The 16,314-nt window shown below is 52.4% G+C and overlaps 1 protein-coding gene across 5 annotated transcripts in view; it reads right to left on the reverse strand.

Moving 5' to 3' along the window:
• Positions 1-16,314, reverse strand: part of Tns1 (tensin 1) — a 170,060-nt gene that overhangs the window by 114,763 nt on the left and 38,983 nt on the right. Inside the window, exon 1 of one of the 5 annotated variants that reach the window (XM_051190443.1) lies at positions 11,280-11,324. The exons of the other annotated variants lie outside the window; for them this stretch is intronic. Within the exon in view, the coding sequence (XP_051046400.1) occupies positions 11,280-11,309 (30 nt within the window). The 5' untranslated portion in view covers positions 11,310-11,324. Of the gene's footprint in view, positions 1-11,279; positions 11,325-16,314 lie in introns of those variants that run through there. 5 annotated transcript variants of the gene reach the window in all.

Consider the following 16,314-nt stretch of genomic DNA (forward strand, 5'->3'; position numbering starts at 1 on the left):
TGCTCCAACACCGCTGTTACAGCCCACAGGGATCTGTGGGACCATCCCTGCAGGCCACTTCTCAACCTTCCCTCAAAACCCCTGTGCCATTTCCCGCTCTTTTATTCCAAATTCTGCCCTCTGTTGGAGAGCTTCGTAGCCCATTTCACAGACAAGGAAGAGCGGGAAGCTGAGAAGCTAAAGCCTAAGGTTATACACATCAGTAAAGAATGAACATGGAAGGAAGGCTCTGCCCCAGGAAGAGTCAAGACTAACTCCATTCTGCCCAGGACCTTGAGGTTTGCCCAATGAGGACCACAGGAGGTCCTCCATAGAAGCCCTGGCCTCTGAGGGGGGGGGGGGACAGCAAACCTGGCTGTAACCCGAGGGCCCAGCCAAAGGGTAATGTCCAGGCCTCTGCAGTGGCAGCCTGAGACCTCCAAAGCCAATCAGAGAGCACGAGGTAAGAGTGGAATGGGGCTGGCAGCCAGGAGGCCATCCTGAAAGAGGCAGCTGCACTGAGGCGCGAGGCTCTGAACAGGGACAGAAGACAGAGTGAAGAGGGTGCTTAAAGAGGACAGAGGGGGCACTTAAAGGAGAAGATGGCAGAAGACAGGCCTGTTAGCACAGGCCTGGAATCCCAACTATGTGGGAGACTGAGGTTCGGGAACTGACGTTTCAAATGTGTTTCACTGTCTCAGAATCAAAAGCATCAAGAGAGCATCAAGAGGGCTGGTGATGTAGGGCTGTGGTAGAGTGCACACCTAGCGTGCACAAGGCCTTGGGCAGAGGGAGAGATGGCACGGCTGGGAAATCAGACTCCTGATGCAGAAACAAGGCCCCTGTGCTGAGTGCAGGAGCTGAGCATGCTTCCAAGCAGCCTCTGAAATGCAGTGATCAGGAAAGCCCCTGTCCTGGGGCGTGCATCTGTTGCAGGGGTCTGGGTGGCACACAGATGACTTCTAGGAAGTTCCTAGAAGCTGGTCCAGGGACAGGCTATGGCTTGGTCAAAGTTCTGGTAGAAGAGGGAGCCAGAGGAAGTGACAGGCACAAGAAGCAGAGCCAAGCAGTCGCTCAGGCCAAGGTGACAGAGCTCCCAGCTGAGGAGAGAGATGGGAAAGAGAACCAAGAACCGGCCCAACCCTGGCCGGAAGTTGTGGCCTCAGGAGGAGACAGGCATGTAAACAGACTTATAAATCTGCCTGGAACTGTGACAGTGGAAGAGGCCATTCTTACCCTAGGATGGCTGTCCAGTCTGATTTCCCCAAGGTTACACCCAGAAGGAGGCTGTCTGCCCCCACCCCTCACGCACCACTGTGGGTTTCCATCCCTACATGAGAACTTTAAGGAACACAAGCCTTTGACCCTAATCCATAGTAGAACAAGGAGGCAGGAAGGATGCCTGGGAGGGGGGAAAATTAAGAGCAATGGGAAAATCCACAGAGCCAAAGGTCTCAAGAACTGCTGGGGACTGGATCAGTGGCCACTGGGATGTGTCGGGGAAGGCTGGGGGAGGGGAGGAACAGGAGCTGAGTTGAGTCAGCCACAGCAGAGAAGGTCCCACAGGAGCACCAGCCTCCTGCCTCCTAAGCCAAGCCACCTGCTACCATTCAGTCCAACTAAAGGCACGCAGACCTCTCTCCGCCCCCTACAGCTGCAGGGTTCCCTTAAAGCACTGCTTCCTACCTTCTAGGAAGTCCTTGATCCACCACACAGATGACAGGTTGATTTTGTTTTGTTTATCAGAGGATGATCTTGAACTTCTGATCCTCCTGCCTGTACCTTTCAAGTACTAGGATTACCCGGGATTAAGGTGTGCACCACTATGCCCAGTTTTGGACATCACAGAGGTTTAAAATCAGAGTGTCGCTGGGCGGGGGTGACATGCGCCTTTAATCCCAGCACTCGGGAGGCAGAGGTAGGTAGATCTCTGTGAGTTCAAGGCCAGCCTGATCTACAAGAGCTAGATCCAGCACAATTAGAGCTATACAGAGAAACCCTGTCTTGAAACAAAAAAAAAAAAAAAAAAAAAAAAACCAGGGTGTCATGCATGCCATTTAAGTACTACACCAACTAACTGAGACTCAACCCCAGCCTCAGGATGACAGCCTTGAAAAGGGAGACATGCTAAATACATTCACTGCACACTTCCATCCTCGGGATGACTATAATCACAGGTACACTGGAACATCAAAAGGGTCATCTCAATTTTGAAGAAATGTCTTAAATTTCTGTTGGTTCTCTGGACGCCCTAAATAGCCTAGCAGGCTGACAGGAAGTCCTTCCCAATGTCTCACTACTTCTCTTTTTACAGCTTGCCAAGGCAGGAAGAAAGCAAAACCAGCCTCGCGTTTGTCAGGGGAAATTCCACAGCTGCAAAGTCTATCTATGAACTTCAGTCTCCCAGACCCCTGAAGGACCATTTTGTCCTGCTCACAACTCTAAATAGCTTAGCACTAAACTAAGCCTGTCACTTGGGAGCAGGTTCTGCTCCACAGGATCATAATACTTTCTATGAGCAAATGCCCCTTCCAAATTCCTGAATGCCTCCAAGAGGCCACAGGTGTCCAACCAAAAAGCAAGGGGACTGGCTGGACTGCAAGCCAGGCGTGGGCTCAGAGAACCTTTAACTCCCTCCCTCTCAGTATCCCCACACGTAAAAGGGACTGATGAGAACTGCTTTGTATTGTGGTTGGGAACAGTTAACAAGATCATGATCAGGCTGAGGGTGTAGCTCAGCTGTAGGGCACATGCCTTCCCCACTGATGAAGTCCACTGAGCTCCCATCTGTAGGAATGACTGGACACAAAGCATCGGCCCTCTGTGTGACTCAATGCTCTCACTGACATGTCTCCACTCACTGAGTCTCCAGCCGCACCCTGGCATGTAAGTCAGCCCCCTTTTATGGAAGAACCGAGACTCTGCAGGATGGAGGAAGGAATAGATTTTGAAGATTATCATCTAGGCTGGAAGGATGGCTCAGTGCTCAAAAGCACTTGCTCCTCTTGCAGAAAACCTGGGGCCAATTCTCAGCAACCACATGGCTTATGGCCATCTATAACTGATTTCAGGGTATCTGACAACTTCTTCTGGCCTCCTCGGGGTCCACCATATATGCATTCATGTGTGCACACACAAGTCATACACAAAAAAACAAACATGAATAAGCATTTGATGTTCCCATTTACCATCAATCAAAGACAACTATCCAATGACAATTTCCATCAAAACACTAAGATTTCCACTCTTTATGTAGTATTTGCTTCAGTCACCTGACCCACAGACAGCAGGGGTAGTAGTGAGCAATGGATGAGACTTGCCAAAAGCCCCGGAAGCAGGAGGTCCCTAGGGCAGGGCAGCCTGGCCTCACGAATCTCCTTTAAGACCATCTGTGGCAAGAGGCAGGAAGCCCTTCTTGCTCCCAATTAGCCAGCAACAGAGACTTGAAGCGGGGCCAGCCCCAAGGCCGGAGCAAGCCTGGCTATAACCAGCATTGTTTAGCTCTGTGTGACGCATATCCACCCCAGTCATATTTCCTTGTTCCCGGGAAAAGCTCAGGGATGCATACTGACAGGGAGGTAGGGAAGGAAGGCAGCAACAGACCTGGCTCTCACTGCCTCAGAGAGCAGGCAGGTTGGAGATGAGGAGAGAAAGTGCCCATCAGATAGAGACTTCGTGACCCAGAGACACCCACAGACATCACAGTGATGGCCACACACAGCTCTCAATGCCCCAGGCACCACAGGTTCCGCACCCAGCACACACATCACACCACTTTTCCAGATGCAAAGTCACTCCCTAGCCCTCTGCCCCCACCCTAGAACAGGCTCATGAGGGCACTGCCAACATATCCAGCTGCCTGTGTGACCCAGAGCACTGAGGAGTCAGGGCCAAGTGCAGCAGGAAGCCAGATGTGGGAAAGCAGCAGATGAAAGTGAACTGGAGGTCTGAGGGTCCTGGAAGCACCATGAGGTCTCTGCACCCCTACCCATCCTCAAACCCTAAAGGAGCCGGGCCCTCTCTGCAGTCTGAGGCAGTAACGGACCGCCCTTAAACTTGGACTTGCCAGTTGCCTGAGCCCTGCCTATCCTGGAAGAACAGAAGAATGTTCACACACACACACACACACACACACACACACACACTCACGCATGCACGCACGCATGTGCACACACGTATGCATAGAGGGCTAGAGGTGTCAAAACAAAGCATTGCAAGCAGGTTGAGGCTGACTGGAGGGTCAACAGGTTCAAAAGTACACAAGCACCAAAACAGGAACTTCAGTATTGGGATCTACTGGACATGTGATCCTTTTTAATCCACCACATACAAGTGATTCCCCCTTTTTCCACAGGAAGTCACCCAAACTTAAACAAGAGTAAGTTGGCCAAGGTCAAACAGCTGGGAGTGGCTGAGCTAGACACAAATCCAAAAGCACCAGACTGCAAACTCTGAGCCCTTTAGCACGTCTACTACAAGTTAGATGCAGCTGCTGACTATGTTGAGAAGAGACAAGAGCCCAGATGGTGAGAAGGACTAATACAGCAGGAATCGGAAGGAACACGGACAGGGGTGTGGCCAAGGCTTCGATCCTGCTAGGACCCTCTACTCAAGAAAGGAAGGAAGGAAGGAAGGAAGGAAGGAAGGAAGGAAGGAAGGAAGGAAGGAAGGAAGGAAGGAAAGAAGGGGTAGAGCTTGGGTTCTAAGATTGTGATTCAGCAACCTCTGCGGAGATTTCCAGTGTTCCAGTCCCACTCTTGGAAGTCTAAGAGACACCTGCCCTAGAGACACCAAGCCATTACTCACAAGTTACTCACTTTGCCGTGGCATTCACTCTAGCAAGTCAAACCTCCCACTCTGTTCCCTGAGAGTAATCATGGAGAAGCCAGAGATCCATGGTCCCCCTCCCTCTAGCCAGAGCATCCTCACTTGAGTCACAGAAACACACCAGACTCTGGCCTGCTCACAGTAACAGCTGCTGCCCTCTGCTCTGTTCCAAGAAACAGATGCCTAAAGGAATGGTCACTGTCCCCAGACACTGAACAGCCCAACCCAGGACCATAAGGGAGCTTCCCAGCATCTCTGCCAGCATCCCAGGGGATGCTGGAAGATACCCGGGAGCCAGGGAGATCTTCCCAGGCACACAAACAGGAACCTACATTCAGAAAGCTCTATAGCTGAAAGGAAAAAACTCTGCTAGGCCCAGCCCCTCATTCTACAGATGCTCAGAAAGGGAAATTAAACTGCCCAAAGTTGCACAGTGTCAAAATGGGAAACCAGATGCCTGACCCCCCACTCCCACCACACCCAGTCCCTCCTCTACACTCAGCAACATCTCCCCTACCTCAGATAGGTACAGTCTCCTCAAATCTACTCCCTCCCTGTCGCAGAGTTGCTGTAGTCCCTACAGAAGGGGACAGCAATTCAGGAAGAGAAGATGAGGCCTAGAGACTCTAGCCAGGTCAGTCACTAAGAAGAGTTGGAGCTCAAGCTAGCACCAGAAGCAGGCATCAGTCTTAAAGGCAGGAGACAGAGCCCAGGATCTCTGGTTACAGGTTGAAGATCAGGCCCTCTAGCACAAGACAAGGGGTGGAATTCTTGGGGTCTCAGTTGGGGAATTTCAAGAGTACTGGCTCCCTCCTGCTTACCTCTCCAACCTCATTCCCATCCTCCTCACCCTTAACTATCGGGGCCCCTCTGCTCCCATATTCTGCTCAGCCACGGAGCTCGGGGGCAGCAACTGCCACATATGTGGTTATCCAAGGGGTAGCTAAGCCATTGGAGGAGCTCACCCTTCTCTTGTGTTCTCTCATCTGCCTCTAGGCAGCTGCTTCGTTCAGCCCAGCCAGAAGCCTTGCACACCCCCTCTCCTGATCTGCTCCCTCCCTGGCATCAATAACAGCAGCAGCCACAGTAACAGAGGTTACAGAGTGTGGAGCAGGCCAGTCCCACTTCCCACTTCACAGCACAAACAGTAAGCTGTTCATGTTTGTACTGCCTGTCAGAGGTAGAGTCAGTATTCAAAGCCAGACAGTACGGCTGCCAAGCCTATGACTTAACCCCAAGGCCACACCATCCTATAATAATCCCCACTCCAAGAAACAAAGGTCTCTGAGAGTCCCTCTCCTTCTTCCACATACAGTACCCAGAGCTCTTGTAACTGTGATGTGCTGGCCCCTGGCTTTTGAGACACTCAACATTCTTCCTGGCTTTAAACAGGCTGCCCTGTCCCCTCCCCCCCACCAGCCACTTATATGGGCCCTGCTGACTTCCAGCAGACAGGCTATACTCGACTAAGGGATACTCTTGACCATCCATTCATTCCCTCGTTCGTTCATTCAACACAGTGGACCTACTGTATTCTGGGACCCGCAGTAAAAGATGCCTCCTAAAGGAGCCTCTTGGCACCTGCCATCTACTCTCACAGCTCATTAAGAAGTCTTGCTGGGGAGGGAACCACAGCCAGCAGGCTCTGGTCTCGGGGCACAGGAAGGAAGTTCAGCCATGCACAGTAACACCAAGAGGACTTCCCAGTCCCAAGGGTTATGGACACAGGTGCAGAACACGGGTCCTGGCTGGAGTTCATCCCCAGGCCTCCGGTCCAACCCCTCTTCCTAAACTACAACCTCATCATTTCTCTCCTATGTGAAGTTCCCTCTGCTTTGACTTGGCCCAGGAAGTCTCCCACCCCTTGCCACCCAAGCAAGACCTCTGGGCTCTCCCCAAAGCCACTGTTTGTCACGGGTTCCTTCTTGAAGCCGCATTTACTGTGCCAAGCATTTTGCACACAGAATTTTGTTTCAACTCCCCCACAGCACACAAGGCTGGGCTGGAATGTAACCCTCATCTTACAGACTCAGACACTGAGGCCCAGCCAATGTCACACAGGGAGTAAGCAACAGAGCTGGAAGGGATGGAGAGTCATTATGTTACCCATCCTTACATGTGTGCCTGCCCCATACCTGAACAAGTCCGCTCCTCTGTAAAATTCCTCAGCCTTCCCAGTCCATCTCAAACACCTCTTCCTCTCATGGCCTCAGCTACTCCACCAACTCATGCAAACAGCTCCCCGCGCCCGCGCCCCATGCCTGCTGCGTTCTGTGGAAGAGCTGTCTACTCCCCTTTGTCTCCCACTAGGTGTCTCAATGGCCTTTCCAGCCCCATATCTGGCACCCTGCCTGGCACAGAGTGGATGCCCTAAAAGGCTGTTACTGTGAAGTCAGGATGGCCCCCCAGGCCCAGCAGGGTTGGCCGTGGCTCCTGGCCTCCTCAGCAGGCTCATGGCATTGCTGGACCCAAAGAACCCAAACCCAGCAGCCCATCTCCTCCAGACCCAGATGGCAGGCAGGCAGCCAGGGCCCTGGTTTCATACTCCCCCTCCTTAGCCCAGCCCCTCTCTGCTTCACCAGCTCTGCGATTCTGGGAGTCTCAGCCGGTGATTAGGGCCCTAATCAGGCAGGACTTCCTGCCAGCCACTGCCAGAGGTGGGGGCAGGGCGGGAGGGAAGCAAGGTCAACCCAAGGTGAAGTTTCACAGCCAGGGACCCAAGGGCACCCCCCACACACCCCCTACTGGCCTCCAGCACTACACCTCCCCAACCCCTGGCTGCTAAGTGAGAACATTGAGGTCCAGAGAGAGAAGAGGCAGGCCAGCCAGAGATGTGTTGGGAGCACCATTCCTGCACTGCCTTGGTCCAGGGTGCCCTCTGGGTGGAGACCCTCTGTGCACTTCCCCTGGAGCCTCAGCCATAGTCCTGGCCCCTGAACCCCCACCTTACCCCATCCCCCAGCATCAAGCTCAGCAATGAACCTCATCCCTCTTCCTGAAGAGTGGCTATGGATGGGCCAGCTGATAGTTTGGGCTGGTGGAGCTCTGTTCAAGGTGACACCCACTTCTCATCTCTCAAGGATCAAGGCTCCAGAAGGGCAAGCCCAGCAGAGGAGAGAAGCCAGAGACAGCCTTCCCGGTGGCCATCATGATCAGCCTAAGACCGTTCTTTCTTCAAAAGAACCCTTGATGCTTTTCGCAGCTGCAACTGGGCGGGCCAGGGGTCCGGAAACTGTGTTCACCCCTGACCCAGTGCAGCCTCGGCCTCCTGGGTGGGGACTCTCTGGGTGAAAGGGCAGGCCAAGAAGCTGATCTTTGGTGGAGGAATAGTGGAGGCACCAGAAAGCTTTGGACCCCAAAAGAGGGGAGGCCTGAGAGTGTAGTGGGTGTGGCTAGGAGACCTACTGACCAATCCACGAAGCTCTCAGCTCCTGTGTACACACAGGAAGGGCCAGGGTGGTTATCCCCACCCCTTACCAACAAGGGACTGAGTTAGATTGTAGCAAGGGGAATGACCCCGCAGACTTCATGGAGCCCCAGAGGGTCTAAGTCAGTCTGCAATGGTTATGTGGGACTCCCACTCTTAAAACATAAATCTCTCTATGGCTAAGGTCAAGGATAACCAGTTTGGAGACATGTCAGGCCCTTGCCAGGCTTGGGAGGTTCTAATGCAAGCAGTGGCTGTCTGAAGGGTGGGGAGGGATCCCAGAGGGACTTGTTTACTGGGATGACAACTTTCTCAGAATCCTCCATAAACACATATCTGTTCCTGCTCCCTAGAGAGACAAGCATCAACTCCAGGCCTTCCTCCTAAAGAGCAAATCAGGGAAGGAAGACACTGCTCTGAGTCCTTACCTATACGCTCTCCATTGTAGGGAAGAAACAGCTATGATGAGAGAGAACATGGCCAACCACATGGCAGGCTCTGGAATGAATGACACTCACTATAAGAACACTTACCAGTGTTAACTAACAGAGCACTTTGCCTTGTTTTGTTTTCTTTTGGGTTTTGGATGTTTGCTTTTGAGGCAGCGTTTTATGTATCCCAAGCTGACCTGTGAACTTACTTTACAGTCATAGATGATCTCGAACCCCTGATCCTTCTACCTCTACCTCCCCAGGGTTGTCACTACAGGTGTCCACCACTACGCCAAATGTATGCGGTGCTGGGGAAAGAACTCAGGGTATGTCCATGCTAGGCAAGCATGCTACCAGATGACCCACACCCCATACCTCAAAGCACTTTAAATCAATGGCTCAACTACATGCCCATGCCATGAGGCAAATACTACTGTCCCATTTCAGAGGGAAAACTGAGGCTCAGAGAGGCCTAAACTCTTGTTGAAATCACACAGCTAGTAGGTAGGAATGGCTGCCACAGGTAGATCCCCAGCAGGCTGGCTCCAGCCTCATGCCCTCCCTCTGCCTTGCTCTACACTTTGGAGAAAGAAAAAGCGGCAATGTGTGTAGGCTTCTAGATCTTCACCAGGCCTGCCCCAAACCCTCTCAGTCCTCCAACCTCAGTTAACACCAAAAAGCATCACCTGGGCAGCAAAAGACATTACACAGCCAGGGAGCAACAGGTAAGAGAGAGCAAGGGACGCTTAAGAAAAGCAGTCCCCACATTCACTCCAAGGGAAGGCTAGGAAGGTCCCTGGAGGAAGCTTCCAGTGGCAGTGGGTACAGAGCCCGCGGGCCTCATCTGGTCAGATCACCAGATCCACCCTGCTGCGCCAGTCCCTGGCCTACCCGGCCGGCCGGGTGCTCCGGCCAGAGCTGCAAGCTCAAAGCCCTAAAAAGGCAGGGAACACATAGCCAGGGCAGGCCTGCAGGAGGAAGGGCCAGGGCTCACCCAGTCCCCTCCCATGACAGTTCCAACTCCCCCAGAGAAACTAAGGTGAGAACAAGAAGGGAGATGGCCAAGAACCAGCTACCCTGGGACTCTAGCTGCCAGCACAGGGTGTCCGTGGAGGCAGCCCAGCCTATAATATTGGCATCCCTGCCACCCCCACCATTCCTTTCCCAGCTGGCCTATGCCCACACCTCTACATGCCTAATAGCTCTGGAAAGCTAAAAGCCAGCCAGCCAGGGAGCCATGGAGCCAGAGGCCTCAGGGATTATGATAATGCTGGGGACAAAGTAGAGGTCTGTCCCTCCCCAGTGTCTAAAAACAAACTTCCCCTCCCCCACAATCATGTCCCCTTCTGATTTATTTTGTTTTGTTGGTGGGGGTGGGGGAGGGACTCTGCCTGTCTTCTGCAAATCTCTGTCCTCAGTTTCCCTTTCTAGGGTCAGAGAAACTCAAGCGAGAGCCAACAGTGCACCCGCAGCTCAGCCTGTGCCTCTACTCAGCCCTCACATTCCTCCCCTGCTTCTCCTCCATCACTGGGTCCCTTTCATCCAGAAGGAAAACTGATCTGAAGGGAGCCTCCCCTACCTCCTGGACGTAGACAGGGGGTAAAAGTTAGACAACAAGAAGGACTTCCCCTTCAGAGGGAGCCAGAAAAGTGAGAGGTACTGCCCTGCTTGACGGCAGAGGGCTGTATGCAGTAACCTCAGACTCTGGCTCCTTGCTCAGAAGCAAAAAGGGCCACAGGCATCAATAAAATAGGCTGTAGGGAGAAGCAAACTGAGTTAGGCAGGCTGAGCTAGAAAGGATGGAGCCCTGGAAGGGTCCTAAACCCCAAGGGAAGCCATTAGGACACACACACACACACACACACACACACACACACACACACCACAGGAAGCCACACCCCCAGCATTGAGATGGGGAAGTGTCAACCCCCATTGCCTCTCCTTCCCAGGGAAAACAGGTTTGAAGAGGCCACAGGGAGGTCACCTGTTCCTCTCTTACCCCTTCAGAGAGGCTCTTGAGAATACCAAATGCCCTTGGCTTGTTCCCCCCCACACACACACCTCTACCCCCACACAATGGTTATTACACAAATCACTTAGTGAACCCTTGGCAACCCTAAAGCATTTGTAATGAGGGAAACTGAGGCCTGCCCCTGGGTTCTCCTGAATCTCAGATTCTGTCATCACTCATCTGCCCACCATCTCCCACATCTGAGGAGGCTACTCCTCTGGGCTACTCAGGGCAGGGTCTCAGAACGCCTAACATGGGAACCACTCCTTGTCCTCAGGCGATAAAGATCTGTGACACATGCCATCCCCTCCCCTTTACCCTGTGTCATAGGGCCACAGTTCCATCCAGCCCTTGAGGAGTTAACCAGAAAGAGTGGCCATGAGGAAGCATCTCAGAGCAACAGCGGGCAGGAAGCAGCTGGGGCAGACCCGGTGGGCAGTCAGCTATGGGTGCCAGGGAGAGGCGTATGCAAGGGCTCTCTATTCCCCAGTTCGGCCAGAAAGGGTGACCCTGTGAGTCCCCACCCATGCCTGAAGCCTGAAACCACAACTCTGACCCCCCATTCCAGAGTCAGAGAACTCCCCAACCCTAAGAATCCCAGGACCTCAGCATCCCAGGAGACTTCAAAGGTCATCTTTCCCACCACATCTCAGCGCAGGAATCCTTCCACAGTGTCCAGCTCCTCTGAACTGCCCCTTGGGACAAGCAACTCATTACCTTACACCAAAGCCCACCCCCTCACTGACCAGCAAGAGCTTCTGGAAGCTCTGGGTTCAACCCTCATTCTTCCAAGGCAAATCTCCATTGCCAAGCCTCCTTTACTCCCTGAATGAAGTCCAGCAACGCTGGGTGCCCCCAGAACAGCAGCCCCCTCCCTGCTCCCCCAGGCACCTCATCTCAGCCCACTCCTGCTTGCTATCACCCCACACTGAGTTCTGCTTTAAGGCTCTAAAGAGGTGAGTTATGAAGTACGGGGCAAGGGCTAGGAAAAGAGGGCCAGAAGTTCGAGGCCAAGACTAGAGGAATCAGAAAGATTCCTAGGCTAACTCCTACACCACCCAAGAATCCTCAATTTCAGATCAAAGTCTTCCCCCTCACAGGTTCATCCCTACCCCAACCCTTCCTCTCAACTCCTTCTCCGTTGACGCTGGGAACTCAGTGTTGGTGGGTTCTCCCCACCTGGAGGGCTCTCCCATCCTGCGTTGGGCCAAAGGGTTCGGAGCTAAGGGTCTTTGGGCTGTAGTAAGCTTTGAGTCTTGGGGGAGAGCTGGGGTCTGGGAGACAAGAGCTGCCGCCAGCTGGCAAGGGCAGGAGGCACTGGAGGCCAAGTCTGAGCCACAATGGTCCCCACCCCACCTCCAGGCAGCTTCAGGAAGGGGAAAGAGCCCTCCCTCTCACCTCCCACCCCACCTCTGCTAGGCCACACAGAAGGGCTTCCAAGAGAGAAGTCTCTGGTCCCCAAGCATCGGAACCCCACTTTCCAGCTGTCTCTCCTGTTCCCACCACAACTGCCTTCCTGACCTCATGATCCTGGAAACTTCCCCAACTAGTACCCATCCTGTCCCCTAACCCTATCCCACACCCCTGCTAAAAGCCCAGCCCAAGAGCCCTGCAGGCTTCTCTGCCCACCCCACCCCCAGTCACCCCTTTCAGTTTCCCCTACTAGGGCAGAGGCCAGCCTAAAAACATCTGGGCAGGCAATACTAGCCCTGGTCCCGAGGTTAGCTCTGGATGGCTTCTCCAAGCTTAGTAAGGGGTAGCAGGCAGGGGACCAGTGTAGGGAAACCCTGTGTGTTCATTAACCACTTGGATTAGACATTTCTGCCCAGAGGGGTGAGGAAGGAATGAGCCTACTGGCAGGGGGAGGGGCAAGGGGCACACATGCCAGGCCATGCCCATGGCAAGGGGGCATGGGGTCCATGTAAAGAGGAGGGACATGATGCTAGAGCTTTTAGCTTTAACCCTCTGCAGACAGCCCCTCCCCTGCATACAGATCTTGGGGGGTAAAGAGAGAAAGAGCCCCCAAAGAAGAAGGAATCCCAAAGAAGTTCTAGCCACTAGCAGGGAAATCACTCATGCCCTCTCATGATCTTCTGCCGGTTACCCGCCTCTACCATGGGCAAGTGAGCAGAAGAGACCCCCTTTACCTCTGCCTCTGGTGGTAAATGGTCTCTACCCACTCTCTGTTGTATGAAGCCTTATTAACACAGCAACTTTGCTGCACACAAAACTCTTCCTGGAGCTGGCTCAGCGCTTGAAGGGACAGCCGCGCCCCAGCCATCCCTGGCAGATCTCGGGAACATCTGACAGCTCCGGGGCTGACAAGTTGCCCCCCCCCCCAGGGGCTAGCTTAGCCTAGAAGTGTGACAGGGGAGGGGCTGACCACACCTTCCCCAAGTTCAGGGTCTGAGGCCAGAGCGTGGTACATCAGTGTGTGCTGACTGCTGGGATGTATCCCCGGCACCCTTGCACATTCACACACTCACTGACCGCATCCGCTCACCTTTCCAACAGAGGAGCCACTGGGTGGCAGGCCAGGGGGGTGGGCAGTAGCAGAGCGGTGGCTGGGCTGGCAAGAAGCTGGTGGCTCCTGGGGAGGCGGTGAGTGAGCTTGCCCAGCAGGACAGAGGTAGCAGAGCCGGGTCCCAAGGCCGCTGCTGCCAGCGAGTGAGCGAGCCCAGGGCGCTGCCGGCTCTCTCCTGGGCGGGCGGGCGGCCTGGGGCACCGCCTCCTTCCCGGAGTCAGCGCGTCGCCCCCCACCGCCGCCTCCTTTAACCCCTGCTACGCTCCGCTGCACAAGCTGTGCTCCACCAGGCCCCAGGCCCGCACCATGGTGCACCTGGGTAGGCCATCTGTCCAGCAGCTCCCTGGGGAACAGAGGGCTTAGGGAACAAGGGTGGGAAGGGACAGGTAAGAATCAAGATGCCAAGAAATGGAGGGGCCTATAGCAAAGATTCAACTGTGGAGTAATGGCCAAAGGATTACTGAGTGATAATGATGAGGAGGAGGAGGAGGAGAAGGAGGAGGAGTATACAAAAGAACAAGCTGCATTTCCATCACACTTGGGTACCAGCTACAGCCATTTCCCTTCTGAAACCTTCTTTTTCCTTGGCTGTCAAATGTGACATGATAATCTCTGCTTCCCCCCCCCCTGGAGTGAGTTAGAACATATGTGATCCTATGATTCAAAAGTCATTGGAGCAGAGCTCCAGTTCACAAAAGGCATGTTTCCATTCTCTTTTAAAATGTATCCAAAAATGTAAGATAATGTGTCCAGGAGGCAGTAATCCCAGAACTTGAGAGGCAGAGGCAGGCAGATCTCTGTGAGTTCGAGGCCAGAATGAGTTCCAGGACAGTTAAGGCTACATACATAGGGAGTGAGATGATGGATATGTCATTCAGTCATACCTGTACCCTGGGTACTGTTCTCGGGATATGTCATTCAATCATACCTGTACCCTGGGTACTGTTCTCGGGATATGTCATACAATCATACCTGTACCCTGGGTACTGTTCTCGGGATATGTCATACAATCATACCTGTACCCTGGGTACTGTTCTCGGGATATGCCATACAATCATACCTGTACCCTGGGTACTGTTCTCAGGGCTCCTGGTGGACACCAAAATGTGAATAATCAGATTCCTTAAGTGAAAGGGCAGAGAGTTGGCACAAAGTGTTTGCACAGATCCCTGTATGACTGATTTACAAACGGGATCTCATGTAGCCTAGGCTGTCCTGGAGTAGCTGTTTAACTAAGTCGGACCTTGGTCTTCAGAAACTTCTGCCTCCACCTTCCAAGTACAGGAAATACAAGCATGGGCTACCATGCCGGATTTTACATGATGCTGGGGATTGAACCCAGGACCTCCTGCATGCTAGGCAAGTTCTATTCCACCTGAGCCACATCCCGAGCCGCTCCCACTCCTATTTGCTCTAAATCCCCTCTAGAACACTTATAAAGACTAGTACTGAATAGACACTCTATAAGTAATAGCTGTTTCAGGAAGAATGACAACACTAAAAAGTCCTTTCTTGTCCAGGACAGTTACAAGATGTCTTTACAAATATTTTCAATCAGGATTGTAATTTGTAAATATTTATAAACTGATGCCACCAGTTTGGAGGGCTAATGTTATACCAAAACATTTGCAGAATCTAGAGAGCCACCATACAATCATTCCAACTTTCTGTATCTGGAAAATAATACAGGGGAAAGCACCTGAAAAGTTTGGATCGACACATAAATGACAGCAGATGGGTGTCTCCTGAAAATGTTATAGCTAACTTTATTTACTCATTTTTTTTTCATTTATTTATTTGTTTTTGAGACTGAATCCCACTCTGTAGCCCTAGCTGGAACTTGCTATGTAGACAGGGCTGGTCTCAAACTCACAAAGGTCCTCCCACTCCTGCAAGTGCTAAGGATAGTTAGATTAAGTTGTCAATTTGACACAATCTAGAATCACCTGGAAGAGGTTCTCAATAAGGGATTGTCTACATTGGGTTGGCCTGTAAGCATATCTGTGGGGATTGTCCTAATTAAGTTCACTGACTTGGGAAGTCCCAGCTTACTGTGGATAACACCATTCCTAGGCAAGAGTCCCTGAGCTGTATAAAAGACAGAGAAATCAATGGAGTCTAGCACAAGCAAGCAGGCAAGCAAGGACATGTGCATTTGTTTCTCCCTGCTCTTGGCTATGGATGTGTTATGACCAGCTGTCTGAAGTTCCTGCCTTGACTGTCCTCGCCCCCAGCGATGGACCCCTCTTTCTCCCTTAGGCTGATTTTTGTTAGGGTGTTTTTCACATTAACAGGAATAAAACTAGAACAGAAGGGGACAGTCAAGGGTCACACACCCACCACATGCCAGACACTTGAAGGACGCTCTATCTTCATTCACTCTGCTATTGCAACTAAGGACAGGAGGCTGACAGTAGTCAGAGGCCATGTAGTACATTCAATTCCAGGAAAGAACTTGGTCCTGCTAACTCTGGTCCCAGACCCTTCAAAGTATGTTCGAAAGACTCATAGCTTTCTCATCTAAGCTAGGCACCTACATCCTTGGACCTCAGTTTCCTCTGATGTGCATAAGTTTACATCCAGAGGATTTTGAGATGTTTTTATTCATTCTGCTAAATCTTTCCACAGGCAGGCTTCAGTTCACACCTGGAGTAGAATGGCAGGGGTCCAAAGAGAGGGACAAGGCTTCAGATCACCTGAGGTCAGAGCTGCAGGGACCATCTACTACCCCAGTAACAATAAAACCTCTTGGGAATAGAAGAAAAGGAATGTTCCCCCTCACAGACACATAAGGGAAGGGCAAAGAGATTCAACATCGCCGTCCCCCTCCTTCCTCCAAAGAAGATAACCTCCCTACAGCAGCCCAGACAGAAAGAGTTCAAGTTCCCACACCTCCAATCCCAGCATGTCAGAACCCACAACTTCAGTAGGGTCAGTCCATTAGTGTATGTATGCTGTCCAGAGCTGACAAACACAAACGAAATTATAACTTCTGTGGAAACACTGGCTAAGTCCTCCTCACCAGGCCCAAACCAAGTCTCCCATTCACTGCCTTCGCTCTGGGTCAAAGGTGGTCTTGGATCACCACAGCCTGCCTAATTCCTATTCTCCTACT

This window comes from Phodopus roborovskii, unplaced genomic scaffold (genome assembly GCF_943737965.1).
Source record: "Phodopus roborovskii unplaced genomic scaffold, PHOROB, whole genome shotgun sequence".
NCBI classification, from domain to species: domain Eukaryota; kingdom Metazoa; phylum Chordata; class Mammalia; order Rodentia; family Cricetidae; genus Phodopus; species Phodopus roborovskii.